Source organism: Crocodylus siamensis, chromosome 1 (assembly GCF_052110815.1).
Source record: "Crocodylus siamensis isolate JL-2025a chromosome 1, ASM5211081v1, whole genome shotgun sequence".
NCBI lineage: Eukaryota > Metazoa > Chordata > Crocodylia > Crocodylidae > Crocodylus > Crocodylus siamensis.
In genome coordinates, this window is record NC_143395.1 from 369,590,512 (window position 1) to 369,609,466 (window position 18,955).

The 18,955-nt window shown below is 40.1% G+C and overlaps 1 protein-coding gene across 1 annotated transcript in view; it reads left to right on the forward strand.

Moving 5' to 3' along the window:
• Positions 1-16,980, forward strand: part of FOXO1 (forkhead box O1) — a 90,380-nt gene extending 73,400 nt beyond the window's left edge. The window contains exons 2-3 of the mRNA XM_090026995.1: positions 10,693-12,052; positions 13,164-16,980. Coding sequence (XP_089883121.1) covers positions 10,693-12,039 — 1,347 coding nt within the window. The 3' untranslated portion in view covers positions 12,040-12,052; positions 13,164-16,980. The remainder of the gene's footprint in view (positions 1-10,692; positions 12,053-13,163) is intronic.
• Positions 16,981-18,955: the final 1,975 nt, after the last annotated feature.

Here is an 18,955-nt window from a genome sequence, read left to right on the forward strand (position 1 = left end):
CAATGTGATTGCTATTTACAATATAAATACATTAATATAGCTATACTACTCATCTATAATTGATTGAGTACAAGATTCTAGGTTATTTTTGGTGAAAATAGGGTATCAGACCTTGGTTCAGGAACCAATCCCCCATTTATAACATTGTTTCCTATGGGAAAATTGGTGCCCAGTTATAATGTTTCAACTTAAGATGCGGTTTTCAGGAACCAATTGTCATAAGTCCATCGACTGCCTGTACAGTTTCAGCAGTGAATGCATACTCTATTGGATATCTTGTCTCTTGGAGGACCTAGAGATTGGGAGACTCCTTAAAAACTCTAGTTTCCTGTGGATGTTGGACTTATCCTGACACTTGCTGTTAGTCTAGAGCATGGGTGGCAGAAGATTTTATTTGGCCCGTGGGTGTGCACTTGCCAATTAATTGCATCTAGGCTGGGGCTTCCCCTGTTGCTCTCCACATGGGGCCAAGCCCAGCCCACTCCCACCTAGGCAGCATGCTGTGTTTCCACCTTGGCCTGCAGGAGGGCCCCAGGCTCAGATAGCACATGCAGCTTCCAGGTGGGGTGGTGGCGGCTGCTGCTGCAGCTGCCTGGGGAGCTGCTTGGTTCCTCTGGCCTCTAGCAACTCCTGTCCCAGCTGCAGCACTGTGGGCAGCAGGTAGGAGAGGGGTGGGCGGAGAAGCTGCAGCTGGGTGGGAATGGGGCCCTGAGCAAGTTGGTGGGAGCCCTGGTTGGCAGGAGCTCAGGGCCTGGGCCCATGGTGCTCCCCATTGCTCATGTGCAACTCTCAGGACTTGGCTGGGAGCCACATGTGATGAAGTGAGCCACCTGGCCTCACTCCCTGCTGCCACCTGCAGCTCCTGGGACTCTGCTGGGAGTGGTGGGGAGTCCTACATGATGGAGCTGGGCCAAGCCAGGCCAACTTAGCCATGCTCCCTGCTGTCACAGCCCAGCCCTGGGAGCTGCATGTGGTGGCAGGGAGTGAGGCCAGGCTGCTGGCTCCATCGCATAGGGCTGCCCCTGGTGGCATATGGCTCCAGCTCCAGCAGAGTCTCAGGAGCTGCTTGTGAGCTGTAAGGTGCTTGCACGATGGAGCCAGTGGTCTGGTTCTATTCCCTGCCACCGTATGCAGCTTCCAGGACTTGGCTGGAGCTGTGTACCACTGGGGGGTCCACATGGTGTGGGCCATGATTGCCCCAAGGACCCTCTGCCTGTTGTTGCCTGCTATGTGCTATGGAGGGAGGCATGTGTGGGGGATGCCCCCACATGGACACTTCAAACCTCACCATACACCCCCACATGACCCATGTCCACCCGCATACACCCATGCCCATTCACACCCCTCCACAAGCCCCACACCCACATCCCACACACCACACCACATACATACACCTACCCCCCACAACTGCACCCCTCTGACACGCAATGAAATTAGTTCTAGAGGCAGGTATCCCAAGACTTGGGGTGTCTGATTGTCCAAAAATTGGAGTATTTAACAGTTCAGGCTTAACTGACCTCGTAATTTTTGCCTCCCAACCAAACTAAATTAAGGAAGACCCTTGGATGAAGACAGGCTCCATTCCTCACAGAAAGATGACAAGCTACTGTGTCAGTAATTATCCCATTTAGAGTTAATTCAAGTGCCCAAACAAAGAATATTTCTACTGCCTACTCCTAAAGCCCTAATGGGATGATTTTATTTTCTGTCCTTTATCCTTTCCTGAAATTTTTTACAATATTAGCTAAGCCCAACATAATAGAGCTTTGCTTCCAGATTTCAATATGTTTTTTACTTTATGGATTTATATTAAGACCCCCTTCATGGTTTGCCTCCCATCCCATTACATCTTGTGAGTGAGATTTTGTTTCTAGCACTTAAAACTGAGATTCATCTGTAGTCTAATTAGAATTAATCTGTGTGGCTCACATGAAAACTTCTCTTGCTTCATTAGAGCTAAAACTCTTAAATAAAATGTCAGCTTAGTTTTAAAAAAAAAAGAAAAAAGGCTTTCTATAAACAGTACCACACTCTATTTGTGATGACTTGGGTGTAACTGTGGAGAGCAGCAAAGGTGAAACAGGCAGTCTGTGAAACAGGAAATTAGTGATTAACATTTTTTGCCCTGGTGATTTATAATTAATCCTGCTGGCTGGAAAAAAAAATACACACCCTTTAGTCTCTTTAAAATATAGACATGAAGTCGTATTTTAAAACTATTTTTGGGAATTTTGGTACAGGATGGTTATAATGCTTTTCATTTATATATTGTGGCTCTCGCAGTCTACATACAGCATGTCAAGGCTTTGTTTTTTATTATATAACTATTTAATGCTTTATAAGAAATTGTTAAGCAATAGTCATTGTTTATATTACAATATCTAATTATTGTGCTGCATTTGTTTAATATATATGGGTGACCACATTGTGGTTTCATAGTTGGTAGGGTTGGAAGGGACCTGAGCAGATCATCAAGTCCGACCCCTTGCCATGACAGGAAAAAGTACTGGGGTCAAACCACCCCAGCAAGGTGTTCGTCTAGCCTTGTCTTAAAGACCCCCAGGGTAGGAGCCAGCACCACTTTGCTTGGAAGTTGGTTCCAGATCCTAGTCGCCCTGACAATGAAGTAGCGCCTCCTGATGTCCAGTCTGAATCTACCCTCTGCCAGCATGTGACAGTTATTTCTAGTCACTCTTGGTAGTGCTTGGGGGAACAGTGACTCCCCCAATGCCTGCTGGTCCCCTCTGACTAGTTTGTAACAAACCCCTAGATGCCCCCCCCCAGCCTTCTCTTGTGGAAGCTGAACAGGTTCAGGTCCCATAGCCCCTCCTTGTAGGGTCTGCCGTGCTGCCCCCTGATCCATGTGAGTGGCCCTCCTCTGGACCCTCTCCATGTTGTCCACATCCCTCTTGAAGTGCGGCACCCAGAACTGGACGCAGTAGTCCAGCTGTGGCCTGACCAGTGTCGCATAGAGGGGGAGGATCACCTCCTTGGACCTGCTCGAGATGCATCTGTGGATGCATGACAAGGTATGGTTGGCCTTCCTGACTGTATCCCCACATTGTTGGCCCATGTTCATCTTGGCATCGATGATAACTCCAAGATCTTTTTCTGCCTCTGCGTTGACAAGAAGGGAGTTCCCCAGCCTGTAGGTATGCTGCTGGTTCTTCCTCCCCAGGTGCATCACCTTGTACTTGTCAGTGTTGAAACCCATCCTGTTCTCATCCGCCCACCCCTGTAACCTGTCTAGGTTGGATTACAGCCTATTCTTCCCTTCTAGCGTGCTCACATCCCTCCACATCGTAGTGTCATCAGCAACTTTGAACAGGGTGCTTTTTACCCCCTTGTCCAAGTCACTGATGAAGATGTTGAACAGTGCGGGCCCAAGGATTGAGCCCTGGGGGACCCTGCTGTCCACATCCCTCCAGGTCGAGAATGACCTATCCACCACCACTCTCTGGGTGCAGCTCTCCAGCCAGTTAGTTACCCATTTGACTGTGTAGGTGTTGACACCACAGTCCCCTATTTTTTTTTTAATGAGAACGGGGTGAGAGACGGTGTTGAAGGTCTTCCTAAAGTCCAGAAAGACTACATCCCCTGCTACCCCCGCATCTAAGGATTTTGTGACCTGGTCGTAGAAGGCCACCAGGTTGGTCTGACAGGACCTCCCTCTAATGAACCTGTGTTGGTTGCCCATAAACATAACCTCCCCCGCTGGCCCCGTGTGGACATGCGCAAGGATAATTCTCTCAAAAAGCTTACCCAGGATCGAGGTAAGACTAACTGGCCTATAGTTTCCTGGGTCCTCCTTCCTCCCTCTTTTGAAGATGGAAACCACATTGGCCGTCTTCCAGTCCTCTGGCACCACACCAGAGCACCATGAGTGTTTGTGAAGCCGTGCCAGGGGTCCCGCAATGACCTCAGCTAATTCCCTCAGCACTCGGGTGGCAGTCATCAGGACCAGCTGTTTTTAAATGCGTCCAGTCCCTCCAGAAGCTCCCTGACTAGATCCTCACTGACATTGGCCTGGGTGTGCCTCCCCTGGGGCCTTAGGGGGTCCCAGTGGAGGGGCTGATCCAGTCCCTGCTCAGGAGAATGGAGGCAAAGAAATTGGTATTTTAGGTTTCTCAGTTAAGTACATCTCTGGTAGCTGTAACATATTTGTTTAGGAAAGATTTATTTCAAAATCTTAATTTAGATTGAATGATTATTCATAGCGGAGTTTCCTGTCTGTTTCAAATGTCTCCAAGCATCACTACTGCTTATTTCACTACAAATTATTCTGGTTGTTCTGAATCCATTTACTGTGTGAACTTTAGTGATACTGTACAGTGCTAATCTTTTAATAGGCAAAACATGCAGTGCTAAGTCAGTATTTACATCTGTACAGTTATCTTTCTGAACCAATCTGATAATCTCAAATAAATAGGTTTGTTTGGCAAGATCTGTTTTTCATAAAAACATTTCTACTGGCACTAATTGTATGTCTAGCATTTCTTTTAACTGAATCCCATATCAGCTTTTGCGTACTTTTACCTGGCATTGATGTGAAACTCACTAGGCTATACACTGATTACCCTATTTGACTTTAAAAAAAAAATATTGTCAAAAACTTAGTTGCTACTATTCTAGTCTTTTTGAATTTCCACTGTTTTTTCTAGATGTGTTGATGAGCCTCAACAGGTCAGTGGCGTTCTCAGTTAACTTTTGGCCAACAGTCCTTAAAAGACCTATCTGGGCCTGCTGATATAAAAAAAAAAAAAAGTTTATTTGTAGTAGATACTTACCTCTCTTCTAGGTTGCTAACAGACTTTAAAATACTACCACTTCACATGTTGCAAGTATGTGGCCTTTGTTTTTATTGAATATAGAACTGCAATATTTATTATTTTGCCTTTCTTGTGTCTGTCAACAGTTTTATTTTCTCCATCTTATAATTCAACCATTCCATTTCTGGAACTTCTTCTGATTCTATTATACTTACTGTCCTTTGTACTGCCATCCAGTGTTCCCTCCTCCACCACCCCTTGATTTCTCCAAAATGTAGAGCTTCCCTTGCCATTTTTTTTATTGCACTTTAACTTTTAATTATTAATTTGCTATTTGTTTTTCTTTCTTCCTACTTGTATTGAAGAGACAATAGCATTCCTGTTAGAATAACTGTTTTAGCCAGTTTTTCTTTGCCTTGATTGTAGAATCATATTTTCAATCCATCTAATAAAATCCTCTTTAAGAATTTGTAATTTTCATTCATTTTTACTTATTTTTCTTAACTTTGGAAATATTGACAAGTATTCATGTAGCTAGGGCACAGTATGTTGATATCGATATGAAAAGGATTCCCACTTTCACATACAGTGGGCCCATCTGCACGAGACGCTACTGAGTAGTCATTACTATGCATTTCATTTATTTAGTACTTGTATTAGCAAATACTAAATAAATGCACAGCAACTGGAGTTACTGTGCACTAGTGCCAGAGGATGTCTTTTAGGTGATGCTACTGCACAGCGTATTAGCACTGTCTGTGCTGTGGTGCAACACCGTGCAGTATTATTTTTTGGCTACTGTGCAGTCAGTGTCTCTTGTAGATGCTCCCAGAGTGGTTAAAAAAAGGTTTATTTTCATTAGCACTCACTTGAGTGCAACCTGTTCATGTTCCTGACTCTCATTAGAGACACAAAATACACCAAGATATGAAAAGCGACAGTTTTGAGCAATCCACTGAGTTTTGATTCCATGACATGCCTTCTTTCTCTGCTTTTTGGATTTTTCAGTAATGTAGGCTTTGAATTGCAGGGCAGTTGAAGGATGAATGTGGAAATCCTGCTCTTTACATCTTTGTAAGCCAATGTAAAGGAGGCTCAGGACACACAAATGATAATGTCCATCAAGAGAGTCCAGTCTTGGGGACCTGAGATAAATGTACACTATACTGGGTGCATCTACATGAGACACTGTTGCTGTAGCATTGGCAGGCATTAACTGTGAGACTGCCACTATTGCACTGTAGCTTGTCTACTGTACAATAGGGTTGAAAATGACCTGTGCACCACTGGGTATGAAAGCAGTAGATGTTCAATATTGCCTCTTCTTTTCAAAAACTTGGAAGTTAAGGGATGCTTCAAAGCTTCATCTCTGGGAATGGATCCATGAAGCTTCTCTTCCTCAGATTTGGGAAAAACCATTGGTATAGATCAGAGGTTCACAAACTTTTTCTTATTGCATACCCACTTCCGGTGTACTTGTGCCAGCGTACGTTTTATATTTTAACTCCTTAAATACCAATTATAATGAAAATTAAATCAGTCTTTAGACACACACAGGTTCTTTAGCAAGTACTAAATGGCTGTTCAGTACCAACTGCGCCATCAGGGGAACTAAGTGCAGCATTTTGGAGAACTGCAGTTATCGCAAGGAGACGTAAGTGTTATTTTCTGCTTCCCAGTCTTGTCTTTTGGTATGGAGGGAAAAAAAAGGTCACCTACTTGTGTATGTAACTATTTCTCTTAACTATTGACAAACTTTAAAAGTACAGTTCTAATGCCGTACGATGCAAGTGTGTTTTAGATTATTTTTCTTTTTAACTCTGGAGAATGATTTGGTTTTAAATGGCATAAAATCTTTAGTTCACTTCATATACTGTTCCTGTAGAGAAATCTTGATGTATAAGTTAGATACAGTTTTCAGGCATTGGCTAACTTAATTTTAGGCTTCTTGTTTAATACATTACAAAGCCTTGGTTTAAATATAAGCACCAGCAGCTGTGTTGCTTGTAAAACAGATCAAGGAGGTGCTGAATTTTTTTTTTTTATCGTTTCATTTTTAAATTAGCTGAAGGGAAATGTTTTGAATGTATGTAAAACAAAATTATTATTTAGAGGAAAAATCCACACTAAGTTGTATTTCTTTTTGTGTAGTTATGCTTTAGGAAATAGTGTAAAAGGCAGGTGAAAGACTGAAGTACGTTGACAGAAACAACAGTCTTTCATGGGTACTCTTCAATATTATTAGTCTTAGTTATTTGCTCATTAAAAAATAAGTATTTGGCTCAGTGGTTGGAGACTCAACTATCAAGTAATGGCAAGCATACTTATCAATGCACGATTTTTCTATTAAAATAAAATAAGCCTGTTTCTTGCAAAGAACAAATAGGAATAAGACTTCAATCACTTTCTGTCAGTAGTACAATCAATCCCAAGGAACACCCCACAGGTGGCAGCAGTTCTACTGTAATTGTAATTAGTTTTTGATAAAATTCCAGCATGTATTCTTTGAAATTTAACTGGCACGCTCTGCTTGTGCACATAAAGTCAGTGTAGATGCAGTTTGTTGCTGTTCATATATTTCAAATTAAGTTCAAAGACTGTACTTCAAATTACATTGTTAAAACCCCAGTTCTTAAATGACCTGCAGCGCAGGCAGGGCTGTAGCTGATGGTTCAAAATGAATGCCTCTGAACCACACTTACTCATCCTGCTGTCAAGTTCCACTGCTGAAACTATACCGTTTATCAGGTCATGTTTGTGTCTGGCAAAGGTTTGAAGACACAACATCATTAACAGCAGTGCATATTTTCACAAGATTTACCTCTTCAACACTTTTTTCCAAGTTAGTAAATCATAGCTCCTTTAATGTCCTGCTGGCTGTGTGAAAAACAGGAATTTATGTAACAAGCTTTGGGCCACAAACCTTTTCCTGTTAGGAAAATTTTTTTTTGTTGTTGGCAAAGTTAAGAGACAGCTCTGTTACTCCAGGAGTGACCTCAGATGTCCTCAGTACAATAATACAAGATTATATTTTTGATGACTAAGGAATTTCAGTAATTTTTTAAAACATTTTACACTTTTCTGGGAAGAAGGACCAGAATGCTTGTGTGCTTTTAGTATTGCCTAGTGGTATGTGTGCGCTCATGTGTCTGAATCTTATTTTGATAGTAAACACTAAATCTGTGCCAACAGAGTATATTTACAAAATACAAGAACAAAGAACTGGTGCATGCAATCTCTTTTTTTTTTTTTTAATCAACAGGCTTACAGGACAATTTTCTTGTGACATTTCTAAATCTGGACTGATATTAGCTTTTAATTCTGCAACTTCTTCCCCCACCCTCCACCTGAAAATGAAGGGTTAAGTTTAGGTGTTCTAGACTATCCAGATACTTGGAGCGGCTGTCGAGGCCCTTGTTGTTATTGTATGGAAGGTTCACGTTGAATTTTCTGAGTGTATTCTCTTGACACTGATCTAATGCTTGCCAAGATTGCTTCAAAAGCAGCATACTCAGCCTTGATGGAAGGATAATGGTGAACTTCTAGTGCAGCCATAAGATGCCATTCAGGTCTCATTAGCTGTAAAATAGAAGATAAAATATTAAGTGTGGTGGGTAGAAGATATTAGGTGTTAAGATCTGTAGTAGGACAGAGTAGCTGTGGAGAACCCACAGAAGGTGGTAGTTTGCAGGATTTGATGTTTTGAGAATAAATGTTTAGTGATACCCTGTTGCCATTTACAGAGCTTCTGACCAGAGCTGGGAGATGGGATTCAGATGCAGTAGTGTGTGCAAAGTGACTCAGAAGCTGTTAATGTGATCCTGTCACTGTACAACAGGAAACTTTATCATGGCTTAGATTTTAGAGTATAGCACCTGGGCCTGCTTAGCCCTGTGACAGACATTAGAAAATTGATTTCCTTTAGGATGGCTGGGAGAGAGAGAAATGGACAAGAACAATTTGAAATTGATACTGCTTATGCAAAACAACTTGAAATCAATTAAGGCCCTTTTTTCAGAGAAGATATTGATAAGAGTTGGTTCTTAGTAGGGAAGAAATAGAGAGTTGAATTTGGGGTCTCACCCTGTGGGTCCTGATTGCTTTTTCTGCCTTAGGAAAGTCAGTTACTGAAAAAGGAGAAAGAAGAGATAAAGTATAGGAAAACTTTTTCTTCTTCTTTTTTTTTAATGTTCTTGGGACTTGAGAGAGCTGGTATAGGTGGATTCTGTGGGGTAGCAAGTCCCTGGAACAGCTGCTGTTCCAAGTTGTCACTTACTGAGCCTGAGACATCATCTGGGTGATCTGGACAAGTCTTTCTGTTCCCATGGTACTTTTCAGGTGACCTGAATGGATGGATAATCTTTTCCCATTGTTCTAGTGCTATGTGGTGCATCTGGTTTCAGGATCAGATAAAAACACTAAAAGAGAGAATTGGAGGAAGATAGTAGGCAATGGGTAGGAACGCAAAGGGGAAGGGAAGACGATAGGATTTTGCTGGCTGATGGTGATGGTCAGGCATCCCAGTGATGTTCTAAGTTCTGAGTGTCATGATGATCCTTGTCAGTGAACAGGAGTCTCTGGACTGAAACAGAAGCGTGTCAGCCTTTCCTGAAGGAATTCCCCAACTGCCATTTGTTTTCCAAAGTTTTCCTTTTAAGAATCCAAATGGGGGTGATAGGCTTGAGTAAGCAAATAAATTTCTTCCCCTCCACCCCATCATACTTTTTATTAGTTAGGCCTAATTATTTGTACAGCAATTTTTGGTCCATTATTTTCATGTTCATTTATTCTTTTATTCATAAATTAGTGATTTCAACACAATTCTTGAGTTCAATCAGTAGGCCCTTTTTCTTTGCAGTCATCCAGCTTTTCTGCTTCTTTGCATAAGCTCTGATTTTGAGATTACTTGTGCATACATTTATTTTTTTTATGCATGTGAGTAGTATTATTTAGTTTGTTGGGAAGTTTGAGAGAAGCTGCTTATGTGCAAGTGTTGTAGGATTGGGACTTCCATTGCTAAATCCTTTGGATAGTTTTCTTGTTTTAGTTGTTTTAGTAATATCCTGCCTATAGAGCTTGATAATAATCAAATCTGGATCAGCTGGCAATTTTGCATGTCAGTACCGTTGCGTTTGGGTTTTTTCCTGAGCCCTTTTTTAAAAAAAGAAATCTAAGAACAGAAGCTTACAAAAAACGGGTTTTTGTTCCTGGGCCACATGTGAGCGCTTTATGTAGGTATTTTTATAAAGGATGGATTGTTGGCTCAGTGAACAAGCTTTTGCTCTGTTAATATGTATGTTTATCACGAGTACAACTTTTCAAACATTGTTTTTTATCCTTCTGAAGCTATGGTGTATGTATTGTGGGGAGGGTATCATGCATGCACCATAGCTTTAGGAGGGTAAAAAACCCCAAAAGCTACAAAAACACAAAGAGAACCTCCTATGGAGGAGTTAAAACACATAAATACAGATTTCTAGCAGAACCTGCTAAAAGGCCTCTTCAACAACAGGAGCACCACTGTGATTCTACAAAGGGGTTTGATTATACAAGACCTTCTGAAACCTATATCACATTAAATATGATATATATTTGCATGTGTGAACATACGCACACAAATATATGTATATGTCTCTCATGGTGTCATGTAGTTTATGCATACATGCATTCACACTTTTTTATACACATTTGCGTGTGTGTGTATGTATATATGAAGGTACAATCAATATTGGATATATACTGGTGTATTGGATATATTGATGTATGTGTTTAGCAGGCAGAAGTTCAGTGTTTAGAAACTAAGTTTTGTACAGTATTCAGTTGTGTTTTTGAGTAGCATCAGAGTGACTCATTCATTAAGTGCTATGTGGTAGAAGAGGAGATGGAGAACTGGCTTTGCTCATGCCTTGTTTTATTTTTTCAGAACTCAATCCGTCACAATCTGTCCCTGCACAGCAAGTTTATTAGAGTGCAAAATGAGGGAACAGGAAAAAGTTCTTGGTGGATGCTTAACCCAGAAGGAGGAAAGAGTGGAAAGTCTCCACGGAGAAGAGCAGCATCCATGGATAACAACAGCAAGTTTGCAAAAAGCAGAGGTAGAGCTGCCAAGAAAAAAGCAGCCCTTCAATCAGGCCAGGAAGGAAATGGCGACAGCCCAGGGTCACAATTTTCAAAGTGGCCTGCAAGCCCCAGCTCTCACAGTAACGATGACTTTGATAACTGGAATACGTTTAGGCCTAGAACTAGCTCTAATGCTAGTACAATTAGTGGAAGACTTTCTCCAATTTTGCCAGAACAGGATGATCTTGGAGATGGGGATGTACACCCTATGTCATACCCTCCATCAGCAGCCAAAATGGCTTCTACTCTCCCCAGCCTTTCAGAAATGAGTAATTCTGAAAATATGGAGAATCTCTTGGATAACCTCAATCTCTTGTCACCTAATACACCAATGACTGTATCAACCCAGTCTTCACCTGCTACAATGATGCAACAAGCACCAGGTTATTCATTTACATCATCAACCACGAGTATAGGTTCACCAAATCCAGACTACAGAAAATTTACATATGTTCAAGCTAGCATGAACTCTTTGCCCCAGATGCCTTTGCAGACTCTTCAAGACAGTAAATCAGGCTATGGACCGATCAGCCAGTATAACTGTTCTTCTCCAGGACTCCTGAAAGAGTTACTGACTTCTGATTCTCCTACCCACAATGACATCTTGACTTCAGTAGATACTGGTGTTCCTCAGCCCAGTGGTAGAGTATTGGGCCAAAATGTGCTGATGGTCTCTAATTCAGTGATGCCAACGTATGGTAATCAGCCATCACACAACAAAATGATGACTCCCAATGCCCGCCCACACCAAGGACATAACCAGCCAACACCTGCAGTCAATGGCCGTGCCTTGTCACATACCGTGAACAGCATGTCACATACTTCAGGTTTAAATCGCCTGTCCACAGTGAAAACTTCATTACAAGTGCCTATGAGTCACCCAATGCAGATGAATACTATGAACCCTTACGCTCCTGTTAACAGCTGTAATGGCTATGGAAGAGTGGGAATTGTTTCTCTCCATCAGGAGAAGCTCCCAAGTGACTTAGATGACATGTTAATTGAACGGTTGGACTGTGACATGGAGTCAATTATTCGTAATGACCTTATGGATGGAGAAACTCTAGATTTTAACTTTGACAGTGTGTTACCTAACCAAAGTTTTCCACACAGTGTAAAGACAACCACACATAGTTGGGTGTCAGGCTAGGATTTAATAGAAGGTAAGTTCTCGTGGTATGTGGGTGAGGGGGTGGGTGTGCATATATATAGGGTATTTATAAAGTCCTTATGCAACTTTAAACTGTAATAAGTTCGGATATACAGATGATAGAAGCAAACTGTAAATGGCAACTAAAAGCATAATTTGTTATGATTTTTAATAGTGTAAGCTATGCGTAGGGTAAAGATCACAAATGCAATTCATGAAATCACTCAGCAGCAACCGGAAAGTATTTTCTACAAGTTGGGAAATCAGATTGAACAGTGTATTGCAAAAGAGGGTGGTTATGTTGAAGTCTATAAATTTTGAGTTGTATTGTGTTAAAACTTAATGAATTATGTTTTCAGTCACCATTTACAGTTTGCTTCTATCATGTGTACATCCAAAGTTATTAAAGTTTAAAGTTGCATAAGAACTTTATAAATAGTGTGTGTGTGTGTGTGTGTGTGTGTGTGTGTGTTTAAAGAATAAGTGTTTTGATAAGTTTGGAATTTTAAAGCTGGAAGGGACTACAAAGGTCACCCAACTCCAACCCCTTGCACACAGATATAGGATGTGCTGTTTTTGTATTATCCCAGGCAAATGCCTATCTAGCCTCTTCTTGAAAACCTCCAGTGAAAAACCTTCCACAGTTGCCCTATGCAGTTTGTTCCACTGTCTTACTGTTCAGCCAGGAATTTTTTTGTTTCTTTCTTGTATTTAATTTTAATTCCGCTTTGCTGCCATTCAAACTTACTGCTTTACGTCCTACCTTCTGTGGCAAGGAAGAGCAGTTTTTCTATCGCTTCTTTACAGCAGCCTTTCAAAATTGTTCATTGTTTCCAATGTATTATGTGACGTTCATTGAACACCATTTATGTTTTCTAACTTGTGAGTCTTTTGATTGGTTGTAAATAACATTAGATTTAGGCTACGTGGTGATGATTTCTCATACCATTTCCTAGTATTTAGCTGGACAGTTAGAGTTTTGCCATAATATCTGAAAATGTATGCTTAATATGTATTAAAGTAGTAAAATATCCTCTCTTGGCTAGTCCATATTTTATTTATTTTTTAATGTGGGTTTTATTTAATTGTGTGTTTTGTTTTGTTTTTTCTTCCTATTTTTCTAGGCTACAATGTAAAGTTCTTCAGACTTGTCTGACAGCAGGAACTGAGAAAAGCAGTCCAAAGATGTCCTTCACCTTCCCTTTAGTTTTCTTGACAAAACTGTTCTCTCTTTTTCCTTGCGTCAGAGTTGGCAGCAGAGAGAGTTTTCCTGTACAGGATGTTTGCCCAGTGTTTGCAGGTTATGTGCTGCTGTAGATAAGAACTGTGCCATTGGAAATGTCATTACTCTGAAGTGCCAAATTCACTACACCATATAATCACAGAAAATACTTTTGCATCATATTGTACTTTCAGTTTTGTACGGTATGAGCTGTAGATGCAGACTTGTTTTTTTTAAGAATATCCATTTGGTCCAGGAAAAATTGTAAACTTTTTGTAACAATACTGTGATGATCTCATGCCCTATAAGTAAGTTTTAACTTGTGCTGATGTTACCTGTGTTTTGATGAACTGATGAAGCAAGGGGATTGTTTTGCAGCTGTATGAACTGCCTTACATTTATTAAAACTGCTGCACAGTTTCTCTTATGAGAACAGAGGAGTCTCTTAAATATGGTCCAGCTGAACTCACTGACTAGTCAAATGGTCAAAACAAACAGTAGATTAAATTCCAATTTGGTAGGATACCTATCTGTCTGTAAATTTATACAAGCTTATCTCTGGATCTAGTTTTCAGACTAATGAATTTATTGTTGGACTTGAGATAACTTTTGGAATAGTTATCCAACTATTTTTTATTATACTTAAAGTCTACTTTGTTACATAATCTACTTTAAAATTTACAGAATTAGAGATCTGGCAGCATATGTAACCTCTTCATTTTGTACAGTATTTTAACTAGATTAAGCAAACATTTTATATATTTGTCCAGCACTTTTGGAGTGCTAATAAAGAAAAGCTTAACAAGTATCTTGAAGACAGCATTTCTGACCCCTTTTTTTGGCAAGAGTGATGTATAGATAGATACTTTCCCTTTTACGTTTAGGAAATATTTAATCATTTTTATATATATGCATTTTTAGAAACCTCATCTGCTTCTATTCCCATTTTAACTCTGACTACCACAAAGTGTTAAGTATTCATTCTTAAATGCTTGTACAGTGCTTCATGTTGTATTTATTTCATGGAGGTCTCATAATGTTTGTGGACTTGAAAGCAAGACCTTTTCTTTAAGAACGTTTACAAGTTGAATACAGTTAGAAAGAGAATCTCCATTTAGCAGTAGCTGCCCTGTCTGTCAGCGTTTCTGTTCTAAGGGGGGATACAAGTGCTCTTTTAAAGGAGGGACTGACATTTCAGGACAAAAATGTATTTGTTCTTTTCCATGTGTCCAAAAAAAGGATGGAGGGGAGTTGATTAGGAAGCAACGTAATACAAATAATTTTATTTTGGAAGTAAGGCATAGTGCTAGTTACCCAAGTTCCAGTCCTGCGTATCTTGATTCACAGTGAATAGTCCCACTGACATCCAAATGATAGTTCAGGTGGTAAATAATTTTGGCTTTTATGTAGGTAAATTGTGCTTTTGACACGAGTGGAGTATTAAGCCTGATTGTCTGTCATTGGTTATTGCACATTCCTTGCATTAAAATACTGAGTATTTTCATTATGTGTTAAAAGTATTTATGGCTTTGAAAATAGGCCAGGCTATTGGCGAGGTGGGAGGGAATGAATTTTTTTTCTGTCCCACTAATGGAAAGTGATTACAATCTAAATTTATCTCCTGTCTCCTTCCATTATGCTTCACAATCATTTGTGGGATGTTTAAACTTAACATGGAACTTTTCTGGGGTAGCTTTTTCATTTGTCCTTGTATTGGGCCCAAATCACCTCTCATTACAGCTGTGTTCTTCTGTTTTCTTGTTTCAGTTGTCAGCAGTCCTTAAAATTTGTGTCAGATAGTGACACGTTGCAGGCCACCCCACTGTGGAATCCTTTTCTAAACTTTGGTTGTGTAGCATGGGGTGTTCAACATTGGAAAATCTCTTTAAACAGCCTGCATCTGTTGCCAAGTAACTCTAGTAATATTTTTGCTATCAAATTAATGATACTGGATCACAACTGTTGGCTGTAGAACAAACAGAAGACTTCTTAGGCTGCATCCACGCAAGTGTGGAAGTTTGGTTCCCTGTGGACAACTAGCAGCAGTGCACCTTTTGCCGCTGCTAGTTGTCCTTGGGGAATGCCTGTGCCATGTGCCCTCTGGGGTGTAGCAGGTTACCCTGGGTGGGGAAGGGGAGGCTGGGGCCAGAACTGGGCTAGTCCCAGCAGCCTTACCTGGGTTCATGAGGGCCTCTTGGGACTGCAGCAGCAGCGATCCATGGCTCCAGCTGGCCAGGCTCTCTGGTTTTGAGCAGCACGCACTGCCCCAGCATGTGCTGCCCACTTTTTTTTGCATTTTTTTTAACCCCTGGATATCCCTTTGATGCCGCAGACATGTCTGCAGTGCCACGTACTGCACAGCCATGCTTGTCTGGACAAGGCCTTATAGTTTTCAGAGAGCCTCCTTTCTGGTGCAAGCGCAAGATTTATGCTAACCAATGGCATTGACATGTATAGGTCAAGCAGGAAGTCCATGCAGTTCACCTGTATGTGCTACTTCCACGTGCGCAAAAAGAAAACCTTTGGGATTTCATCTTTTGTCACTGCAGCTGAACATGCTACATTTAAAATAATAACATAATCCTGTTATTTTTATTGCTATTGTGTCACTTCCCTGTATACAAAATATTTTCTTTTATAATTATTGAGTTTAAATGTAGCAATTTCATTAAAGTTGACTGCAGGAAGCCATGCTTGATGCTTAATCATCCTCAGAAAAGAGAACTGTAGATGGTAGAAGTTTTGGCTTTGCGTGGTTGGATTCTTTTGACTATGTGTATTGAACTTCTAACGTTGTGCATGCGATGGTAGGATACTGTGAAGTCTAATGAAGGGTATGTTGTCTGTCTCTAAAGCAAACATTATGTGACCTCTAGTAATAAATTCTTTTCAGTAGAAGTACCAAATTTCTGGAATAACTTTGTCAGAATTATTGTAAATGAACGCTTTGTGAATCGTGCAAATGATCTTACCTATGCAGCCTTGTTTTTGACTCTTTTCTCTGGTTTGTACTGTTATTAAAAGTATATTGTATTATAGAGCTGTTCAAATATTTTAAATATAAAGATGTATTGTTTCCATAATACAGTTATATATGTTTAGGTAGTTTTGCATTAATTGGAAAGCTCTGCTTTGATAAACTGACAAATTGCCTATGTTTATAAGCAAAAGTTTGTACTGCTTATTATTGACTTTCAAGTCAACAGAGCATCCCTAAGAAGAGGAGAGAACTTAAAAAATTGGACCAATTAGAAAACAGTATAAAATTTGCACTTGTTAAACCACTGGATATATGTTAGTACTTTTTTATTTTTTTACTGATTTGAAGGTCATATTTTCATTATGAAATTTCTAGGATTCTTAATTTATGACTGATTTTAAATAAGATATTCTCGTGTTTTTTGTAATCATGATGTAAACATGCAGTGTGGTTTATGCAAACAAAGAGAAAAATAAGTTCGCATTAAAACTGGCCTCCTTTTTGAGGGTGTTCCACAAACCAGCAATATCACCAGAAATTGGCATGTACGTACTGCTAGTTTTACTTGTGGGTGGTGAAACAGTACTTCAGTGTTTCACTGCTCTTACTCAGTAACATTGCAGAATTAAAGTTCATATGTGGATATTTTCAGAGAAGTGCCTGATGTACTTGCAGACACAAGAACAATCCTTTACTGTTGTATAAAGCCATAAATGTATATAAATTATGTTTAAAAGCTTTTGTGTCCTTTCGTGTATATGGATTTGTACCAGGATTCTACTTGTGGTTAGTAATTACGCTCTGATATTGGAGTATTTATATTTCTTAAATCATAAACCTTTTAATGGTGACAACCCTCTTTTGACAATCCTGTTGGCATTATCAATTTTATATGGAAAAATATCTTGTGGTACCAAGTCTGGGAGGTCAACATGATAACACCATGTTATTTAGCAAACAATAACTACAAAATGCTGAAGAATTTCCTTGAAATCAAATAATGGAAAATTTTATTTCTCTTGGAATTGGTTCTGGAATTGGAATTATATTGGGTGGAATAATTTTATAGGGCTGTGTTACCAGTATTTTATCACAACATAGTGTGCTAAAAGTAACTTGTTTACAGGTCTGATACCAAGCGCAAGAAGAATCTGTGCCTGACTTTTTTTTTTTGAGTACATGAGAGAGCTTGCGTAATGATTCTGCATTACTGGAAGCAGCTTTATGCAGCATCAAACATTGTTGCCTTTGGTTCTACAAGCCTAGTTTAGAGAAATCTGCAAAAGTCCTGAAATCCCTTCAGAATGGGTATGTGTAAGCATAAGCTTTTAATAAAATTGCTATGACATGAGCTGGTAATTAGTGTATTAGAACGTTATGTAATACATCGTAGAAAATGTGAAACAGACCTACATAAATCCGCAGGAAAATTACTCTTTGCACATATTACAGGTTAGAGCTTACTATTATTACAAGTGAGGAGGGGTAGGCTCTAGAGGGATACAGACTTTTTCAAGGATAATGAAACATTATAATCATACAAAGCTACTTCAAAAATCACCATTGTCACAGCTAAAATAAAATCTGTGGTGGAAGAAGTCATCTCAGCATCAGAGTTGAGGCTCAAAGTTTCAAGTGTATTAGCCTGGGACATGGTTCATGGGTATCCTTTTCACGTTTTCTTAAATGCTTTTTTTAATACAATTAATTAAATATTAAAATTTACCTTATGAAAAAGTTTATAAAAAACAAACCCTTAGTCCTATTTGATCCTGTCTATTCCACTCTTATTCCTGTTCTTCTCCAATCCCCTTTTTCTTCTTCCCTTCACTTCTTCCTTTTATATTCCAGCAAGGCTCTTCCTCGCGTTATTGCAGTGAATAAGCCAAAGTGTGTGTTTGCTTTACTTTTGCAAATAGGCCTATTGTAATCAGTGAGGCTAATCATGTGAACAAGAACAGGATTTGGTCTGGTTGTATGTCAAAACAGAGCTGAGAGAGACTGAAAAGCTGCCAAAGTAGACAGCCAATAACACCCACATATGACAGTTTCTGACTGGCCAGGAACTTGGCGTGCCGGCAGTGGGTGGAGTGGGAAAAAGATGACAAGGGTTCAGTGCTGTCAACTCAAAAAAAAAGTCCAATGCTCTCAAAGTGATCAGGACTAGGCCTGAAGAAGGAAAAAGACTGCAAAGGGATTTTCAAGTGCTAGTCCCTTCCTTTCAGTGTTTATTTTTTTTTCAGTTTCCCTTTTCCCTTGCATTCAAGTTGTTGTGGCTTTTACTGTATTTGCTATGAAAAGGGAGATGCTGAGAGACATCTTTGCAACCTTTCACATTGAGTGTTAATATTCTGGATCAGAGGGCTTGTTAGAGTCAAGCAATCTGCGTATTTACTGTTGGAAACAATTATACAGTGTTTACACTAACTCTGGACTGATAATGGCTGTCGGTTAGATAGAGGACAGATGGTCACAAGGTGTGCATCTACACGTATGATGCTTTACTGTGGACTAGATTAATTAGCAGTACTGTCTTACAGTGGAGTAATTAACTGCACTGAAACACATACAGATGGTGACTGGGTGGGGGCTAGACTCCTGCTTGCCATCTATACACAGAGTTATGCAGGTTCAGGACCCTTGTGCCCCATCCCACCCCTCTGCCATCTGGTGCCACCCCCCAGAGCCCAGGGCTGACCTCCCATGCCCTCTGC